At 34.4% G+C, this 20542-nt stretch overlaps 1 protein-coding gene across 2 annotated transcripts in view; it reads right to left on the minus strand.

Annotated features, from left to right (window-relative positions):
• LOC118187434 (DNA (cytosine-5)-methyltransferase 3B-like) overlaps positions 1 to 20542 on the minus strand; it is a 487890-nt gene that overhangs the window by 77466 nt on the left and 389882 nt on the right. For both annotated transcript variants that reach the window (XM_085807194.1, XM_035357651.2), the window contains 3 exons: positions 20014 to 20169; positions 16922 to 17023; positions 2076 to 2181 (listed from right to left, as the gene is read on the minus strand). In XM_085807194.1, coding sequence (XP_085663320.1) covers positions 2076 to 2181; positions 16922 to 17023; positions 20014 to 20169 — 364 coding nt within the window. The remainder of the gene's footprint in view (positions 1 to 2075; positions 2182 to 16921; positions 17024 to 20013; positions 20170 to 20542) is intronic.

Here is a 20542-nt window from a genome sequence, read left to right on the forward strand (position 1 = left end):
GGTATCCAATTTTTTAAGCACTACTGTCTGGTGTAAAGTGAGGAGGATATTACAATATCTTTAAATATTTATCTCTTGACATTTTATTAAAAAATGGAGTAGCATTTATCAAATTTGTTTTAAAGTACATTTTTAGATCCGATATTTTTATTATACCTATTAGCATATTTAGTTCTAAAAAACGTTCTCTTCTTCAGGTGACACAGGACTGAAATGAGAAGGACCAGGAGAATCTCAAGATGACCCACTGAAGTTTGGATCTCATAAGTCAAAATTTGCAAAATTATTTGTTTGTTCCATAATTAAATTTATTAAGTCATCAACAAATATGCAAAAGAACTTCTTTATCACAGTCACCATCTATTGCATTGTAACTTACAGCAGGTATATCAATGTAAGCATGCGGCTGTAAATATTTTAGTGTACGAGACATTTTTAGATCCGTTTTTTTATTATACCATTAGCATATTTAATACTTAAAAAAAATGTTCACTTCTTCATGGGACTGAAATGAGAAGGGCCAGGAGAATCTCAAGATGACCCACTGATTATGTCATTTATGGATGGAGCAGACAGATGTCAAGGTAAATGGATGCAGTTATGAATCTGATAAAAAATCCATATCAGAATCGGATAATTCACTGCTAAAACTGATGACATCGCTTCTACATAGATCTTCTTGTATTAAAACTGTATACTCAGCTTCCGATAGATATCTGTTTTGTTTTGACACCTTAACGCACCCCCCCCAAAAAAAAACTTATATTTACACAAAAGAAAGAACACACCCTACTCTACATAAGGAAAGAAGAAACTAAATAAAAACTGCACTAACATGAGATACTCTTCCCTCAAAAAGGCCCTCGAAAGAAATAAACAAAAATGCAAGCATGTAAGACCCAGCACTCTTGTTTTGCATTACTGAATCCTGCTGTCTACCTTTCAAAATTAAATGAAAAATCCAAGATCAAAGTTAAGGAATCATAATTCCTATTCATCTTGGTGATCTGTTAGAATTTAAAATATTTACATTTTGTTTCATGTGATTATCATTATATACATTACAGCAGTGTACCTAGGCACTAATCCTTCGAGATGCAAACGTCACACCTGCCATAGATGAACCAAATTCACCCATACAGAAAAGGTCAAGTCATTTTTGGTACTGCCTAAAAAATGCCTAATGTGTAAATGTCTTCATTTATTGTCACTTGTGTAATATCCCCACTATTTACGCCCTATGATGCAAGCATATTACTGCAATCGATATTGATCTATGAGTGATGCTGAACTCGTGTACATGCTGAGTAAAGTTTTTTAAACATTGAAAGGTGCAGATTTTAACAATGAATATTGTTCTTGTTTATTTAAATAAAGGAAGAATAGTTATGTTTCTTCTGTGCATCTATTTTTGCATTGCTTTCTGTTCCTCTGCCAGTCACAGTAATAGATAATAAACATAGAAAATGAAAACGAATATGAACAAAATGTAGCAGAACAAAATCGATATCAGAAATTGAAGACAATGATTTTAGTTATGACATAATTACTTTATTAATAAGCACATACCACTCAATGCTATGGATTAAATAGACATAAAACTTTCAATATTATCATCATGTGAAATCTAAATATACTCGAGAAGGAATAATGACTTTAAATATTAGCAATCTGGGAGGGGAACAGGAAGGACTTGAGAGGTCAATGTGAGAGAACACTGAAAACAATTATGGAAGTTCATGGGAAATAATTATTAGCAGTCAACTTAGTTATTTTTTCAAATAACTTTCAAATTACTGTTGTTTCGAAGCTTTATTAAAGTTGACTGCTTTATTTGGCTCATAGTTAATATTTATAATCTCCTTCATACAAGATATGAATTCAGCAACAAATTACTTTTTAAATGATTTACATATGAATATGCAAAGCATAACATTGTTAAAGTTAAAACAAAAATACTGATATTCAAATTACGATTGCCTCTCATGCGTCAATTTTTAAACATTTTATGAAGTTGCTTTCAGTTTTTAAACATTTTATAAAAAATCAAAAATATTCATAAGCAAATAACTTACTGGAAATATTATTCAGAGGCCAATGCACTGATTTAAAGCCATTTTGAGCCCAATATATTAGATCTTCATTATTTTCATACTGATACTGAGCTCTACTTGCTAAAATCTATTCCAAAGGTAAATATTTTTTCACCATTAGTTAAAAATGCCTTTTTCTATGAATTTAACATAAAACACATAAATGCGAATAATAACGGAATATACTAGATATGAAATATTTATACAATACCACAATGCAGCCGTTGCCAAAAATTAATCTAAATCTTAAATGACTCAGCAATCATATATGCAAAGATTTCAAAATTAAAACACACATGGCATTAACACAAATTTTAACAAATTCTAAAAAAGAAAAAACGATCCTTGAGAAACAATATGAACAATAAACACATCAAAATTATTGAAATAAATGAAGATAAAAATCCTAATAGTACCTTCATTTTACAGGAAATCTTAGTATTTGCTTTCAAATAGATTTAAATTATTCATCTAATACAAATAATTATATGTAAGCATTTAATATAGTTATATCTTGTTTATATTTTGTTCATATATCAAAATAATTTCAATCCGCCCAAAGCATAAACCTACATAAATCCAATAAGTATAAATTTGTACACAGAAAATCAGATGCAGCAGCTAAACCTATTAAACGTCCACTTAAAAATTTTAGTGCTTTCAAAATATCTGATTTTTTACATACGTGGAAAATTAAAAGAGTATTTGAAATTAAAGAATATGATTTCAAGAATGTGTTTAGTATTTTTATCTAATGAAGTTGCAAAAATTGCCAAAGATTTCTCTAACTTTATCCTTCATATGATTCTACAATACCACACTTCAATATTAATATATCTTAATAAAAGAATACTCAACTTACTAAATAATTTACAGTTTTAACATTACAAATTTCAGGACACAATTCTCAAAAATACACCTCTGTTACAAGAACATAGTTTATATTTTAGTCTCAAAAAAGAAGCTTACTTCAGTTCGGTTAGTTTTTCATTTTTATTAAATTACCCATTTATGAAGCAAAGCTCACTGACATTTCAAAAATATCAATTTATATTCCGGTCAAGATTTTTCTTATGCAAACATATTTATATCATTCTTATGTATTTCCCCTGAAGTACTGCTAGAATAATCATTAAGACATAACTGTCAAATACATTTTTTTAACTTGCTTTGAAGGAATACTGATAATTTGATTCTCAATTCGCATTAAAGACTGCATCATTCATTTTAATGTAAATTTATGCACAGAAGAGTATGTCTACTTTTCACTCAAAGTGTCATATTAAATCAAACAAATGTATAAGGTAAAATGATCAGTTTGATATTTTATTACATAAAATTACCTTTTAAAATATTCATATATAACCAACTTATTTACTATAGTTAAAATATATTAATACTAATTTTTTATTTAGGAATAAGATCTATTCTATTTACAGCAGGAAATAAGGAAAATTATGTTTCCTTAGTTAGTAGTCTTTAGTAATTTTTAGTAAGAACTAGAAGAATAGCGAAAATAATTGTTGAAAAACACAAGCAAAAAATTATGAATATAATTAACCCTTTGCGGCCGAGTGTGTCCGCTCTGGACACACATAAAAATTTCCTTCTGTACGCACAGAAAAATTGAATAAAAAAGGATTTATAGGTTACTATAGGTTACTCTTAAACTTTTTTATTTATAGTAGATGGCAGCTCAACACGAACCAGTCCACATATTTTAGCCATGTTTAGTTTTTTTAAGACCCTCATTTTTCAAAGAAATCTTCCAAAAATTTTTTAGGGTATAAAAGGAATTGTTTGAAAAGAAATTTCTATGTTATTTTTTGGCTGTAAGCTAATCTCCTTATTCTATATTAGTTTTAAATTTTTACCTTGAAATCTTGCCTAAAATCAAACGGCGAACCCTAGGTGTGCCCGGACGGGGCTCACCGATAATCTAAAACAACTGAGAGTCTGTATTCTTTGTTTCTCCGCACCTCATCGGTCAGTTCATTGACAACAATGCTCATTTCAGCACTCTTTTCAAAGCTTTATTACTGTGGGTGTGCCCACTTTGGGCACACCCACAGAATTAAACGATAAGTGCTATCTTCACAAAATTTTACTTGTGTACTCCTCTAGGCCTAATTAGACTGCCTACCCTTTTTTTAAATCAAACCTCCAACTTTAAAAGGTAGTGTGTTGGAAAGGGTTAAATAAGAATCGAGAACATTACATAACCATAATAATACAATGTTAGCTCATTATTTACAGTCAGTTTATGTGCTACAAGTGGTCTGCTGGTCTGTGCTGTTTTTGTTCAGAAGCCATTATGCATTTTTCTAGCATGTTATAATCAGTCATACAGATGGAATGTTGAAGTTAGTTGTAAATGAAAAGGAATTCATAATAAAATTTCATACCTAATGCAGATTACAGATTTCATAGAATATAGCATTTTCTTTACACTTTAAACAAAGCAACAAAGATTATGCTCCCTCCTTTTAATGAGCAGAAATATTTTGTGAGAAATTCATTGTACAACACAATCCATAACTGACTACTGTTAGCAAAGAAATGCACATGTTGTACATACAGCAAAATCACATTTCATAAAGTTAACTTTCTATGGAAAAGATAGGTTAGGACTAGTTCAGATCTAAAATGCTAAAATAAAGTTCCAAAATGCTAAAATATTTCAGTTACTTGAGCTTTCTGGTCAGTTGAATGCCAAATAGTCAGGCATATCTGGCATTCAACTGACCAGAAAGTAACTATAACATATATACAGGCACTGTTAACATATATACAGGGTGATCTGCTATCAGACTGACAAACTTGCAGGGCTTGTAAGTGGTACAGAGACAACTCAGAATCACATAGGAATGCAGGGTCGAAAATGCCACAGTTGCAAGCTATGGTGCAAAGATACAGAGAAAAAGAACAAAAACAGCAACACATTAATGGGACAGAAAATATTTCATTGAAAGATTGTACCAAAGGGTTGGGACAGAAAATAATGGAACAGAAAATATTTCATTGAAAGATTGTATCAAAATAGTTTACTGAAAGATTGTACCAAAGGTATTCGAAATTACAACCAGAAGTCGTCAGGCAAGTCTGACAATTAGGCAAGTCTGGCAAGTCTACAATGAATCGACAGCGAACGACAAGGACACCTGGCAATGAGGAGGTGGTCTTACTAGGAGGTAGTCTCTGGCAGAAGACAATTCAAGTATGAGTATCAAGTAGGAGCTCAAAAAGTGGGCTTATCTCGATCCATTGCCTGGAGGATACTCGCAGCAAACCAAATAAGCACATACCATCTTCATCATGTCCAGTTATTAGAGACTGAGAATTTGCCACTCCGGAGGACATTTGCTACATGATTCCTGCAACAGAGTGCATTAAACAACACATTTGCTGCATCCGTATTGTTCACAGATAAAGCATGCTTCACACGTGAGGTAGTCTTCAATCAGCATAATGCCCATGTGCAGCTCAAGAGCATTTCTTGATCAATGTTTGGGCCAGCATTCTTGGAGACTACCTCATTGGACCATAACTTCTGGCCAGTCCATTGGATGGTAGGGCATACCTTATCTTCTTGATGCAGTTCCTCTGTCCTTGCGCCACTCCATGTAGTACCAGCATGACGGGGCTTCTTCAGATTATACGACTGACATCTGCCGACACCTCGAAAACCTTCGGACAGTGGTGGATAGGTTGTGGTGGCCTGGTTCATTGGCTTACTAGATCACCAGACATATCATGTATGGACTTCTGCTGTCAAATGAAGAGTTTGGTATACGAGATGGCCATTCCTGCAGTTGACGACCTCGTCACATGAATACCTGGAGCTGCCAGGAGGATATGTGACATGAAAGGAATCTTCCAGAATGTAAAAAATTCCATGAAGCATTGTTGTCAGGCCTACCAGATGACTTTTGGTCGTAATTTTGAACACATGTTGCAGCATAACCTTTCAACAAAATGTTTTCTGCCCCATTAAAGTTTCAATAATTTGTTTAATTATTGAAACATTCATGTTCCTATCCCATTAATTTTTCAGTTCTTTTCACCATAGCTCACAACTACAGCATTTGTGACAATGCATTCCTATGTGAATCAAAGTCATCTCTGTACACCCAAGACACCCAGCAAGTTTGTCATTCTGGTAGCGAATCACCTTGTATACATACACACATACAATGACTAAATACCAAATAGAAAGCTGTTCAAAACCTAATCCAATTATGTGCTGATAACTGGAACAACTGGTGGCAATAACTAATAAAAACTTTCAAAGCCCTCTCGTATTTAACCCAGAGCAAACCATTAGTATCGAAGTCATGAAAAATGAAATCAGTGAAATAATAAGAAAAAAGTTACTGAACATTTTGGTATATAATGCATTCTGGTGTATAAACATGCACCTATATTTCAAATTATATATATTTTTATTTTTAGGCATATTTGCTGTATTGTGCACACCCTTTTCTCAATGAAGAATTTTGAAAGATATATACATGCAATGCTCTTACCTTTTGAAGTTATTCATTCGAAGATTTTTCCCAGTCTTTCGAACAATACCATACGGAATTGACAAGCAATAAGGAGAATAATATGTGTGTCTGGGGGGAGTAAATAATGCTGCAAAGGAGATGGGTTTTATTCAATTCAGATGTGCACATGAATGTTATTCTGGGTTTTCAAAAAAGGGGGATATAATGTTAAGCAACCCCTCAGGGGCTGAAAGGCTAGGGTACCTCAGGATTGCCATACCCGTACTTACCCGTATGGGTATGGCAATCCTGAGGTACCCTAGCCTTTCAGGGGATCATCTTCTCGGTAATATGGGTGTCACGATCCTGGAGCCCCAGTGATCTGTTCTCTTTGTCTCCTCTCCTCTGAGCTGAAACTTTTTCCTTTCCATTCTCCCTTGCGGTTTTCCTCTTAGGAGGTTGGGGCTCCTCATGAGATACTAGAACAGCCCTTGTCTCTAGTTTTCGAGTGGCGAGAAAACTGCCCCCATGTTTGCCGTGTGTGGAAACCAGTGTCGCTAGAAAGGAGGCGAGGTACTGTCCCCAACACATTGCTTTGGCCCCTGCTTTAGCTAAATGGGAAGCACCTTGTTGTCTTCATGAGTATCAATTGGCTGGTCACTAGTCCTTGTGTCAGTGGCTTGGGTATAAGCTCTCAGGAGTACCTGCTTTCAGAAAAGCCGAATGTGGGGCTTCAGTTTGTGTATCCACCTGGTTAGCCCTGGCTCAAGAATCTGCATGCCCTTGACAGACTCTGTGGTGTGTAAAAAAGTCACCTTTTTTAGTACAAAAACTTATAAAATCATGTGCCAGAGAACTTAAATATATTAAAAGACTTCGCTCAATTGATCTTCTAGTCGAAGCTGTATCTTCCAGCCAATCTGCAACCCTTCTCAGTTTAAACAAACTAGGAAATGTAAGCGTAACAGTCACCTCACAAAATCTTGAATTACAGCCGTGGAGTAATATCAGAATTCGGTACTTAAAATGTTATCCTGGCCTTCAACACACCTGATTTGCCAAAAAGTGTAAAGGCCAGGTATCTTCATTGCCCAGGAAGATCTTACATCCTTACAGACCTAGTTAGACCTTACATTCCAGTGGCAGCGCTTTGGCCACTCAAAAATGTGCTGTCGAGGCAAACCCATGCGTGCTCGCTGCTCCGTGGAGGGCCATGACAGCGATAATTGCAATCCTGTGTCAATTGTAAGGGGGAGAACACAGCATTTTCTCGCTTGTGTCCTAAATGGTAACTGAGAAGGAAGTACAGTCCCTGAAAGTGACTCAAAACATAACACATGCAGAAGCTAGAAAAATAATGGCTAGTACACAGCCACGTTTAAATATTTCATACGCTGATGCTGCGAAAAAATTCAAAACAGTAGGAGTCCAAACTAATCTAAGCAGTCCATGTAAAAAGACAAACAATGAACTGGAAAATGCATCTAAAATAACAGTAATATAATGCAGGAAATAACAAACTAACAAAAACTAGCACTACTCAAAACAAAATAACAGAAATATTAAATACCAAGAATAAATCCACAGAAAATAATCTTGCATCATCAAGTAAACCAAATGTACTGAAACAATCCGAAACTCGGCCCACCAGCGGCCGAGCGGTAAAGACGCTGAACACTGGTAGTTCGGTTCGAGGTTCGAATCCAGCGAACGGGCTGGCTGCATGGGCGTTTTCGTGGTTTTCCCCATGTGTAACGTGTATACGAGCCAGTTTCCCTTAGGAAGTCCTCCACGAAGGCATCCCTCCCTTTAGGCAGATAGCCCTCGTGTGCTTTGCCATAATTGAATAACCCATAACCCAATCCGAAACTCCTATTGTTCAGCATAGAAGTCGAAGTCACAATTGCCCTTGAAAGTATGAGCTCTGACTTTGATGATACGGAAGTTGAAACCGGACTCGAACTTCCGAAAAGTCTCCTTCCTCATCTGACAAAGAAGCAGCATCGGCGAAATAAACATTCATAATGGCTATCTTTATCTCATGGAACTGTCTTGGTTTCCATCAGAGTCTCTCGAGTGTCAACAACATGATCGATAAGCACCAGCCAGTTTATTTTCATTTACGAGAAAGGACAATGCTGTTAGTGGGGGGTTTAGGCCTTCTCACCTCACATGACTATCCATCAACTGTTCTTCTGTTAGCAACATCCCTTCAAGATTCAAGAGGTTGCTATACAGGCTAATATTAAAGGATTAGTTTCTGTCATTTCCATGTATCTGCCTCCAAATGAAGCTATTGATCAGAAAGAACTAAATGAGTTGATAGAGAAGCTGCCAGAGCTGTTTATAATTATAGGGAATTTTAATGGACGGAGTCACTTATGGGGAAGTAGAGATACAAATCCTTGAGTTAGACAAATTGAGCAGTTGATCGAAGATTATTGTCTTTGTCTTCTCAATGGTCTGGATACCTATTTACATGAGCCAACAAGGGCATTCCACACTCTTGATCTTGCCATCTGCGTTGCCCTTCTGTACTTTTAGTGTTGGAGATGATTTCCACTCACAATAGTGATCATTTAATGATATTTGTTACTTTTGTAAGGGAAGGCATGATTCCCATCATAAGGCCCTCACGCTTCATATTTTAAAGGGCAGACTGGGAGCTTTTCTCCTCTCTTGTGGAGCTTACAGAACTAGTGAACAATGTGCCGGTCGAGGTGCAGTGAAAGCCATTAGTGACATTATAATCCAACGGCTACAGCCTCCATACCTCAGACCTCAGCAAAGCCTCCAAAGTACTCGAAATCATGGTGGAACCATGAATGCCAGAAAACTGTAAGACAGCAGATAAAAGCCTGGGGACATTTTCGAAGATATCCCACACTGCCAAATCTTATTACTTTCAAAAAAGCTAAAGCAAACATTCCGAAAATACGATGGGAGAGTAAGAGGGATTACTGGATATCCTACGTGGCTTGGATAACAGCCTCAACCTCCAGTAAACAAGAATGGGAAAGAGTTAAAAAAAGCATGTAGAATATACCGAGACCATTCACGGTCCATAATGGAAAAAGATGGCTGAGCGATCAGCACAGCATAAGAAATTGCAAACACTCTTGGTGAAACGTTTGCAGCCATCTTTAATGGCTGCAGTTATCTCCCAACTTTTCTGTCTGCTAAGCTACATGCTGAAAATATTCCCATTAAGTTCAACTCTGACAATTTAGAGCATTATAATTGTGAAATTTCCCTGTTTGAGGAGAGATTTATTACAGACACATATGTCTTACCCCGGTCCAGATGGCATCAGCTAAGAAATGCTGAAGCATCTTTCCTGTAAGTCATTGAATGCCCTTCTCACTTTGTATAATTGGGTGATGAAGGAGCATAACTTTCCCAATGCATGGAAGAAAGCTGTTGTCATTCTTATACCTAAGCCAGGGAAAGATCCAAGGAATCCCTACAATTACAGACCCATCGCCCTTACCAGTTGCGTTTGTAAGCTTTTTGAAAAAATGGTGAACTGCCGCTTGGTCTATCATTTAGAAAAGAACAATGTAATATTACTATATCAAAGTGGTTTTCGTTAAGGCACAACGACTATTGATATAATATGCTCCTTTTGAAAAACCTTGATTTGTAAAACCTTTGTCATCTAGTCTCTGTGTTTAGAAAAAACATAGAAAAGGTGTACGACAAGGCATGAAAACATGGGATTTTGCTTGATCTTCAAACCACTGGATTACGAGGCAACTTGCCAATATTCCTGCAAAAATTTTTGAAGGGTAGGACTTTTAATTTTGGCTCTGCTGTATCAGATATATTCTCTCAAGAAGAGGGTGTGCCTCAAGGCTGTGTACTAAGCATTACTTTATTCAGCTTAAATATCAACTCTCTTGTAAAAAGAACCTCCTCCTAAAGTTTCCGGTTCCTTGTATGTTGACGATCTTCATATTTGATGTCAAGGTGCAAACATGAGATACGTAGAAAAGCAATTTCAAATCACTCTTAATAGGATCCAGGAATGGTCAAAGAAAGAAGGGTTTAGTTTATCTAAACAGAAGACTGTATGCATACATTTTTGCAGGAAGTGCAACCTCCATCCCGAGCCTGAGCTGTGGATCACCGATTTCAGTGGAACCCGAAGTAAAATTTTTAAGTTATTTTCACCCAGAATTGACTTTCCTTCCACACAGCCTGTACCTAAGGAAGAAGTCTTTTAGGAGTCTAAACCTTTTGAAAGTCCCGGCGAACACCTCTTGGGGCGCAGACCGTACGTCGTTACTCCAGATCTATAGAGCACTTATACGCTCCAAACTTGATTATGGCTCAGTTGTTTATGGGCCTGCAAGGCCTTCCATGTTATTAAAATTAGATCCTGTTCATCATCAGGCCCTGCATATACCTTCTGGTGCATTTAGAACATCTCCTGTCCAAAGTCTTTATGCTGACAGCCACGAACAGTCGCTCCAGTTAAGGTGTGAGCAGTTTTCTCTCTGTTACTATTTCAATGTGTTGTCACTTCCTGATCACCCAAACCATGTTTCTTTCATTGATGACAGTTACAAGTTCTTGTTTGAGGCCAGACCATCCCATGTGCCTTACTTCTCACTTAAGGTTAACTCACTAATCGAGAAATACCATATGAGAGATCTCACTACCCAGCCAGTAAAGTATTTTGAAATCACACCTTGGGAGGATGCTCAGATTCGACTTCTAGATATTTTCCAACATTTAGGCAAGCTTTTTCTTGACCACAGGTGAAAATACACCAGTTACGTTCCCGTATATATGATGGGTCAAAAGCAGTAGGACGTATTGGTGCCTCCTTTGTTACTGAAGACCACATGGAGGGTAGAAGACTGCATGACGCCTGCTCTGTCTTCACCTCAGAATTAAATGCCGTTTATTATGCACTTTCATTTAATTCAAAGCTATGCCGAAGATAGTTCATTATATATACAGACTTGTTTAGTGCTTTGAAAGCCTTAATTTCAAGTTGCAATACTCAGAATCCCATCGTAGTTGACATTTTAAGCCTTAATCTTAAATTTAAAAGCCGTGGGTATGATATCCTGTACTGTTGGGTTCCAGGACATGTAGGTATAAAAGGGAATGAGCTGGCAGACATTAGAGCCAAATCTGCAGTTCATCTGACACACCGCCTCATTCCCTTTAATGACATTTATAAAGTCATCAAGGAGACATTGTTGAACAAATGGCAGCAACTCTGGGATGTCCAGCCAGAAAATAAGCTGAGAAGAGTGAAACCAAAAATTGAATTCTGGGAGCACACTAGGAACCGAAAGGAAGAAATCTGTTAACCTGTCTGAGAATTGGTCACTTGCATATTACACACACTTATCTATTAAAAACAGAGAGGGAACCAGTGTACCCAAATTATTATTTGGTAATGTTTCTGATAATAATATGAAGTGTGTGTATTTGTCTATTTTAAGCCATGTATCATAGTATTCTCTATCATTGTACATTATTTTCATCATTGTATTTTATGTTTTTGTGGTTTTATCTTGTCTGTTTGTTTTTATGCCCATCTGTGTTTAAGAATCTTTAACGTGTGTTACGGTGCATGTAATCATTAAGGTTTTGTGACAGGAAACCTACTACTACTTCATAATGTGGAGCAAGAATGCACATCCGACCCAAACGAATTCACGGAATTAGGAGTCAGATGTTTTCTCTTTCTGTAGTCATCAGAAGGCTTAATTTTAAAGTAAACATTGAAGGCTTTCATGAATCGCATTTGCTTCAGTTGAAAAACAGTTGATTTAGTGTTCCTTTTAGTAGTAAATATGGCTCCTGCCAAGCGAAACAAGCACAGCACTGGTTCCAAATGCACTCATTGAGTTTTGGAAAGAAAAATAGATATCTGGCTGTAGCAAGGATATTTGGTGTTGTTGAAAACTCCATATGTGAGAGGAAGGCAAATTAAATCGCAATAATTAAGTGCTTTGTATAAAGGAGTGACAAAATGGCCTATCTTAGAAGAAAGTATTGCAAACTGGGTCCTAGAAAATTGGCAGAATTCATTAATTATAGCAAGAAACATTGTATGTTCATTTGCATTAAAGTGGGCAAAAAAGAATGCAAATGAAAGCAAGAACTTTAAAGCAACTCTGAGTTGTATAGTCAATTTATGGCACAGAATAATTTGGTTCTAGAGAGGAAATAAAAGTTTCGCAAAGACTTCTGGAAGATTTGGACAACAAATTGATAAGTTTCTAGGAGTATGTATTATTAATCTGTGAAGGGGGGAAAAATACTGTCACATATTGGAAATATGGATGAAACTCCAGTAATGTTTGATTAATAGTAAATAAAACAATTGATGTTAAAGGAACAAAAATGGTTCACATAAAAGCAACAGGTCACAAAAAATTTCATCTCATCACACTGCTTTTCTGCTTAACGGGCGATACAAAATTAAAATATATGATTATTTTTAAAAGAAAGGCCACCCAGATGATAAAGTAGTTAGTGACTCATAGTGTAGTAGTTAGTGACATAGTGTAGTAGTTAGTGACTCAAAGTAGTTAGTGACAGCCATATCGAAGGGCCCAGGTTTGAACCCTGGAGAAGGCCTGGATGTAAATTGTCTAGGGAGGTGACAGTGGCCACCTATTAGGTGCCTATCAGGTGGTTTTCGGAAAAGTGGTCTTTTGCCTTAAAGCCTCTTTAAGTCTGGGGCATGTTCAGTTTCCATTTACTTGGTAATACAAAGAAATTGTTAAAAGAGTGTAATACAAACATAGCAGCTATTCCAGGCATATTAACAGCCTTTGGTTTCCAATGTATCAATCAATTACTCAAAGAAAATTAAAAAAGACAGTGGAATAGTGGATGTTAGAAGGTGAAAAAACATCTACAAAAGGATGCCGAATATGTTATGCCAGTCTAGAAATAGTGCACAAGTGGAGAATAAAAGCATGGAATGAAACCCAACATAATTCAAGTTATTCAAAGCATGAAGTATACCTAACAATTTAGACTGAATGGAGGATGATTAGTTATTTATGGATCAAAGTAAGAATGATGAGCTGAAGATATAATAAAATACGAATCTGATGAACTTTTCATAGAAATCTTATTTTTGTATGCTCATTTTTAAATCTATCATTTTCCATCTGGCGTATAATGCTCACACGTAACTTACCATCTTAGTTTGTCTATGAAAACTGCATGTTATATGTACGAATATATGGTAGTTATTTCCCTTGTGACATCATCCTCAGAAGGCTGGTGCAGCAATAGAAGTAAATGAATTAGCCTGTTTTTGAACTGACAATGACACAAATTATAATTTAGAATTTGATAATTCAGAAAACAGTAGATAATCAATCATAGAAATTTGTCCCCATCAGTCTGTTCTCTACAGGCTGGAGTGGGTATATTTAATTTTAAAAGGAACTTATATCTTAATGAAACTGCATCAAAAGATGAAATTTGTCAAACATTTAAAAAAAAAAAAAGTGTTCAGCAGACTGAGTCTAAACTACTTGCAAATTTGCCCACACACATGTAAAACAGCACATGAAATATATGACACAAACATACACATGCACATCTCTCTCTCTCTCTACATATATATAGATATATATAAACGCACACATTATTATCACTTTAATTTTCTAACAAGGAAAATTATCAAACTTTCTAATGACAATTGCTAAAAAGTGTTCCCGCATACGAACTAAAATAACGTGGAAATTCGGGCATTTCTAAATTACCTGCATCCCCCAGAAACAAGACATGGAGAGTGGCACGTATGCCTACAAACTGCAGGTATATACTGGGGAACATAATGTATGAGGTATGAGGAATTCTATTATCACCTAGCCACATTATGCACCTTCTGGAATTTGACTTATAAATGGAGCATCATCTAAAGCTTGAACCATATTTCTAAAAAAAAAAAAAAAAAAAAAACTACAAATGCACTGAATTCACACAGCATAATACAGTCAAAAGTCGTTAATCCGGACTCGTCGGAACTTCGGCGATCCCAGATTATAGATCATCAGTTTAAATCTGGTAAGATGGCATGCAGAAATTATAAAATTAAAAATATGAAACCGTAATTTATGAAATAAAGAACAGTTATGATCTTAAAGGGTATCAAAATTTACAAAAAAAAAAAAAAGCTTAATATTTATTTGTTTACTTTATTAAACATTTCTTTCAATGTAAGTTGTTTCATTTTTTACGTGATAATACATTCTCTTTAATTCTATAAACAGACATAATTTCTTCTTCAGTTACAAAGTTACAAAGTTCTTCTTCAGTACAAATGTTCAAGTCCTATAACTGCTGTGTCAAGAATATCGACTAATTTGTCAATTGAAATTTTTTCATTTTCAATAACCTCTGTCGTTTTCTTCGCTATCGGAAGCGAATTATAATGACGAGGAATTTGATTTAAATCATATCAAAGAGGGAGTACATCGAGATGAAATACTACATTTAGTAAGGAATTATAAGCCAAATAAAATAAAAACATCTGCCCTGAAGATAAGGATAGTGCTGACAGATCAACTTCCAATTCATTGCGTGCCGTGGCGTTAAAGATAAATAAAGTTTAGATAAACAAAGGATATGCCTTTATCCATTTTTTGCATCAATTCCACTTTTTGTTTAATGGACTTCGAAACATACTTTCGTTTTGTAGATCCTTTACATATTAGTAAATATATATCAGAAATTCTATTTGACATAATTGAAAGTTCAAGCTTACTTTTATAAAATTGCTCTAACATTCTGCAAAAAAATAATAAGCCGAATCCAATTTGAAGATTAAGGAACAGCGCAATCTGCAACATTAACTGAATTAGATAATTTTAGCTTAGCTTATACCGTTCGTTATTCATTAAGCGCGCATTTGTAAATGTATTTTGTGCACGCGGATATTCGCAGCTGTAAAGGTCTTGCGCGCATGCATCAACGCAACACATGCACAGAAAGTTTGTAGCTTTGAGGTCCAGATTATAGATCATTCCAGGTTATGGATGTCCGAATTAACGACTTTTGACTGTAGTATATCAGTAGCTCTTTTATTTCAGAAATAATTTGGTCTAGATAGAGTATAAGCATGGCGATAAAAGTATATAGAGTAGACAAGTCCCAAATCTGAGGCTGGAAATGAGCTTTAACATAATGTTTTCTTTCTTTTATTGGCCCTCATCTAGTCCCTTGTTACAATGGCATGCTATGGGCTACAATGGGATGCTAGGCTACAGTCACCAATATTTTCTATATTTTTAAAATTTTAAGTGATAAAATAATTTGTTTTGCCATTGGATGTCCAGAAAGAACTGATGGATAAAAATATGGAAAAATAAGAATTATTAATTAAAAAGCAATTTATATTTTCTTTTACATTCCCAATTTTTCTGCTTTCATTGCATTGGAATTCTCTATGCAGGTCATTTTTGCATTGAAAATATCTGCTTATGAATTTACATTGGAGATAATGCTGAATGCAATGAATGCGATGTTATTTAAATATGTTTCTCACATTTTAATGGATAATATATATAAAATAATGTTACAGCAAGGTAAGATGATGATTACTGATTATAGTTATCTGAAGGATTTTATTTACATAATTTTAAAACTACTTATAATTAATATTTGGAAAAGTAAGTAAAATCAAATAATGTTCATGTTATAAGTTAATCACTAACTGATGATCATTTTCAAAAATACTGTCTCAGCATAAAAATTCAGCCTCTTTCAGTTCTTTTGCTATTATTTCTTAAGTTGGAAGGAATTTTAAAATTTTATTTTTTAATAAATAATTTAAATAATTTTCCGTTGGTTTTAGAATTAGAAGAAACATGCTGTTCTTTAACATTTGGCAAATATCTGCAAGGAAAACAAAAGTATTTTTAAAACACTGAGATAGTACAGTGTGAGACATTTAGAAAAATTAATTTGTCTTACACAGTAGTATCATCTTTATCTACATTAATGGCATATTTGCGAATTTATCCACAGAGTAAAATGGCAATATGTGTTTATTCCATTCTTTTTGTTTTTGGTAGTCACTGAAAAAAATATTCCATTCTTTCTCATTCATTTGTATAACATTAATTACTGTGATGCTTCAGAACTGAATTTTCAGCTATTATAGTTTCTTTAACTTGCTATAAAATACAGTCACTTCTGTTTATAATTTCATTGAAGTGCAATAAATTAGTTTTGTGATTGCATATGTGTAATAACTTTTAGTTACTTGCGAAATTTCATAAAAGTCACTGAAGCTGAGCACAAACACTAATGAGCTGTAATTTAATCAGAATAAACTGGAGAAAATCTTACCTCTAGAGATTCATATAATGCAGCATGAAATTTTTTGCTAGAACTTCCAGCACTCAGTTTTCTAAAATGAGAAATGAATTCACACAGTTTCTTCACTGGAACCTATTGTTAATTTACTATAATTAATATCATATGTGGAAAGATTTATGAAGCAATAAAATTCAATATATTAATTTATTGTCAGTTAATGATTTTCTGCAGCACTATATTAGAAATATCAGTTGCATATCACTTAAAAATCAAAGTATCAAAAGCATCACCTGAAAATAAGGAAGAGAAAATATTCCTATGAAAGTAGTGTATTTTGTAAACATATAGGTAAACATTTTTAATTTGTTCAACAGTGATGTAAATTTATGATAGTTTCAGTATAATGAACCTTGATATGAAACTAGCTTTATGCTTAAAATGCAGTTTGGTTAGCCATTCTGTAGTCTCTCTCACTGTCAGATTTTTGCATGAAGATAAGATATGTACCAGATTTACTACTGGAGTTCAGAGTAAATTGAGCTATGAAACAACAAATTTGGAAAGTTAAAAATGACCAGAGAAATCTAGATTAGACATTACTGTCCGTTTACATGTTTCTTGAGGTATAATTTAAATTTTTCAGATAAACAAATGATTTTAATAATTACAGTACAAAGTCCGAGATCGAAACGTCCAATATCCGGAATGATCTCGTATCCAGACCTCAAAGCACCCACCAACTTAAAAAAAAAAATTTTTTATGCATGCTTTACATATGTGCATTTGATCCCCCCCCCACACCCACACACAAAATGAGACGTGGAGAGTGACGATTCTTAATTTCACTTCAGACTACATAAAATACCTTGTTATTGAAAAAACAATCGTTTTAGCACTAAATTTGGGAGATCAATAATTTGACTTCCTAGCTGTGTATCTGCTTGGACATACATCTCAGACTGAAACATTCTAGTACATAGAAACATTGTTGATTTTACACCTACTAATATTTTATATCCCTGATGCTAAACTGGCGAATCATTATTTACTATATTTTGCTTTCCTCACTCAATGTTTTTCAAGACATAACAACTTGAGTAATGACTCATGCAGCGATGCCTAAATGATTTTTTTATATTAGTAGTTGAATAAAAAAGTGCATAGTAACTTTTTATGTTGACATTACACTTGGCGATCGTAACAGATTTAAGTTAAATGTACTAAGAAATGTTGACAAGGAAAGATTTAACAAAAATTTCTTTTCATATGCTAAAGATAGACTTTGTTAATGATACTCATAGACCAAAAGATCATATTTAGTGCTATTTGAATTAATAACTGAACTGTTAGTCACATAAACCCACAACCAGCACCACAGCTTGTATGGCCACACCGGGTAGCAAAATTTAGAGAAGACAAAGAGGCACTTGGTAGCAAAATTTAGGACCCGCAGAGACTGCATCAGGCAGTAAGATATCTAGCACTGACCTTTCATAAGCCTTAAGTATAATATGTGGGAATTTATTTATTCAGGACTCAGATAAGCCTTAAGCATGTGCAAGAAATAGACATAAGTATAATAAATAACTAAACTATCACAATTCAGGTGTAAATGTCTCCGTGCATGATAGAAGCAAGATAAAATTTAGTGGAACTTGTCTTTAGTAACCAATCTCATGATACATAGCCCAATATGTATAGTGAATGATAGCTGAATTTTATTATTGTAGCCGCGAATTAAAGGTTTTCAGATATTGCAAACCAAAGGAGAAAATTTCCAATTAACGGATTTTGTAAAGAAATGTGGAGAAGCAGTAATAAATGAAGATGATATAAAATAAGTTTTTCATTGTGATGACAATGCTCCTCAATCATCAATCAATTAAGGGATGGTGAAATCTGCAGTATGGTTCTAGAACCAGAAAGTACTGCTACCGATAGTGAAGAAAGTGACAGAGAGGTTACTGAAAATGAAAAAAATTCGATTGACAAGTTAGTCAGAATTCTAGACATAGCAATTACAGGACCTTCAATAATGGAACTTTGCAAATGAACAAGAAATTATGTCTGTCTATAGAATTAAAGAGAAAGTGTTAGCACAAAAAACAAAGCAACTTAAACAACTTGAAAGAAATGTTTAATAAAGTAAACAAATAAATATTAAGCCTTTTTTTTTCCCAAATTTTTGATAACCTTTAGATTATAAATGCTTTATTATTTCATATTTTTAATTTTATTATTTCTATGTGCCATTTTACTAGATTTAAACTGATGATCTAATACCCGGAATTGCCAAATTCCCAACGAGTCTGGATCTCAGACTTTGTACTGTATACATAATTCAGAGTCAAAAAAACTGTTTTTGTTCTATAATTTGTGGTACATTATTAAATAATATAGAATTCTAACAAGTTAAGGGACTGATTACATGAACTTCATAACATTACCTCTGTTCCTTAGGCTGCATGATCAGAACTTCTATGTAATCTGTGTGTTTTAATGTTCATATGTCACGAATTTCTTTGGAATACAGAAACATTCTACACTGCATGCTCTGACCTCCTCAACCATTACTGGAATTAAAATCATTTTATGTGAGTACAGTTAGGATCTCTTGATGTCACTATGCCTGGTACATTGGTTAGCAATACTTGCTGCTGTATTGTTGTACTTGGGTTCAAATGCCGGACAGAGCTTGTAAGTGCAGAATGTCTTTGTAACATGAGGTACTTAAAATTCATGGCAAACCAGAAGTCTTCTCCAGTGGTTTAGTGGTAGAGAAAGAGAGGTAGGACATGCCCATCAGTAGATTCTCCTTCAAAATTGGGACAGAAATGGGCAAAGTCATACTGTCAATTGCAAGGTGTCTAAAGAACATGCTCATGACAAATGCAAGTCACATCTCCTGCCATGATAAAATTTAGGGACTCATTTTGATGTTGCAATTAGATAAACAAGATAAGTCACAACAGGATCTCTTAACAAATTATGCTCCTACACATAAAGTGATGCCATCATTGCGAAACATTTGTGTCAAATTTGCAATTCTCTTAAAGCAAAATTTAAGTATTAAACAAAACATTAAAACAAAAATAAATATACACATATACCACAATTCTTACTTCTGAAATCAAATGATCACCAAACCAATAAACCCATGTATGTCCGGATCTAGAATATGATCGACCACAGTCATTAGCACTGATAACAATTGCAGGCCACCAACTGAATGAACCTAATTTAGCCCATACAAAATCTCCAGCATGGAAGACCTGAATCTGCAAGCAATTTATCAGGCATTATTTCACTACAATAAATTAAAATAAAAAATTTGCAAGGCTCCATAACATACATTTCAAAAAAATTAAAAGATGAAAATAAATATATATTTATTCAACTTTTTAAATTTTAATTATTTATACTTTCAGCATTAAATGCTCACTGCAAATTCTCTTAATCTTAAACTGCACAATTTTCAAACCTCATGCTAGAATATATATTTATACAAATACATACACACATTGTGTCTACGAAAGTCCTTATTCAGCATTTATTTTTGCAATCTCTGGTTAAAGACATATACTTCCAGTCACCAAACTGCTTTCAAAGATTGAAATATTCATATTTGGGTATTTTTAAATTTAAAAAATC

Source organism: Stegodyphus dumicola, chromosome X1 (assembly GCF_044657685.1).
Source record: "Stegodyphus dumicola isolate Sdum_Otavi_A_Nest chromosome X1, ASM4465768v1".
Classification (NCBI taxonomy): domain Eukaryota; kingdom Metazoa; phylum Arthropoda; class Arachnida; order Araneae; family Eresidae; genus Stegodyphus; species Stegodyphus dumicola.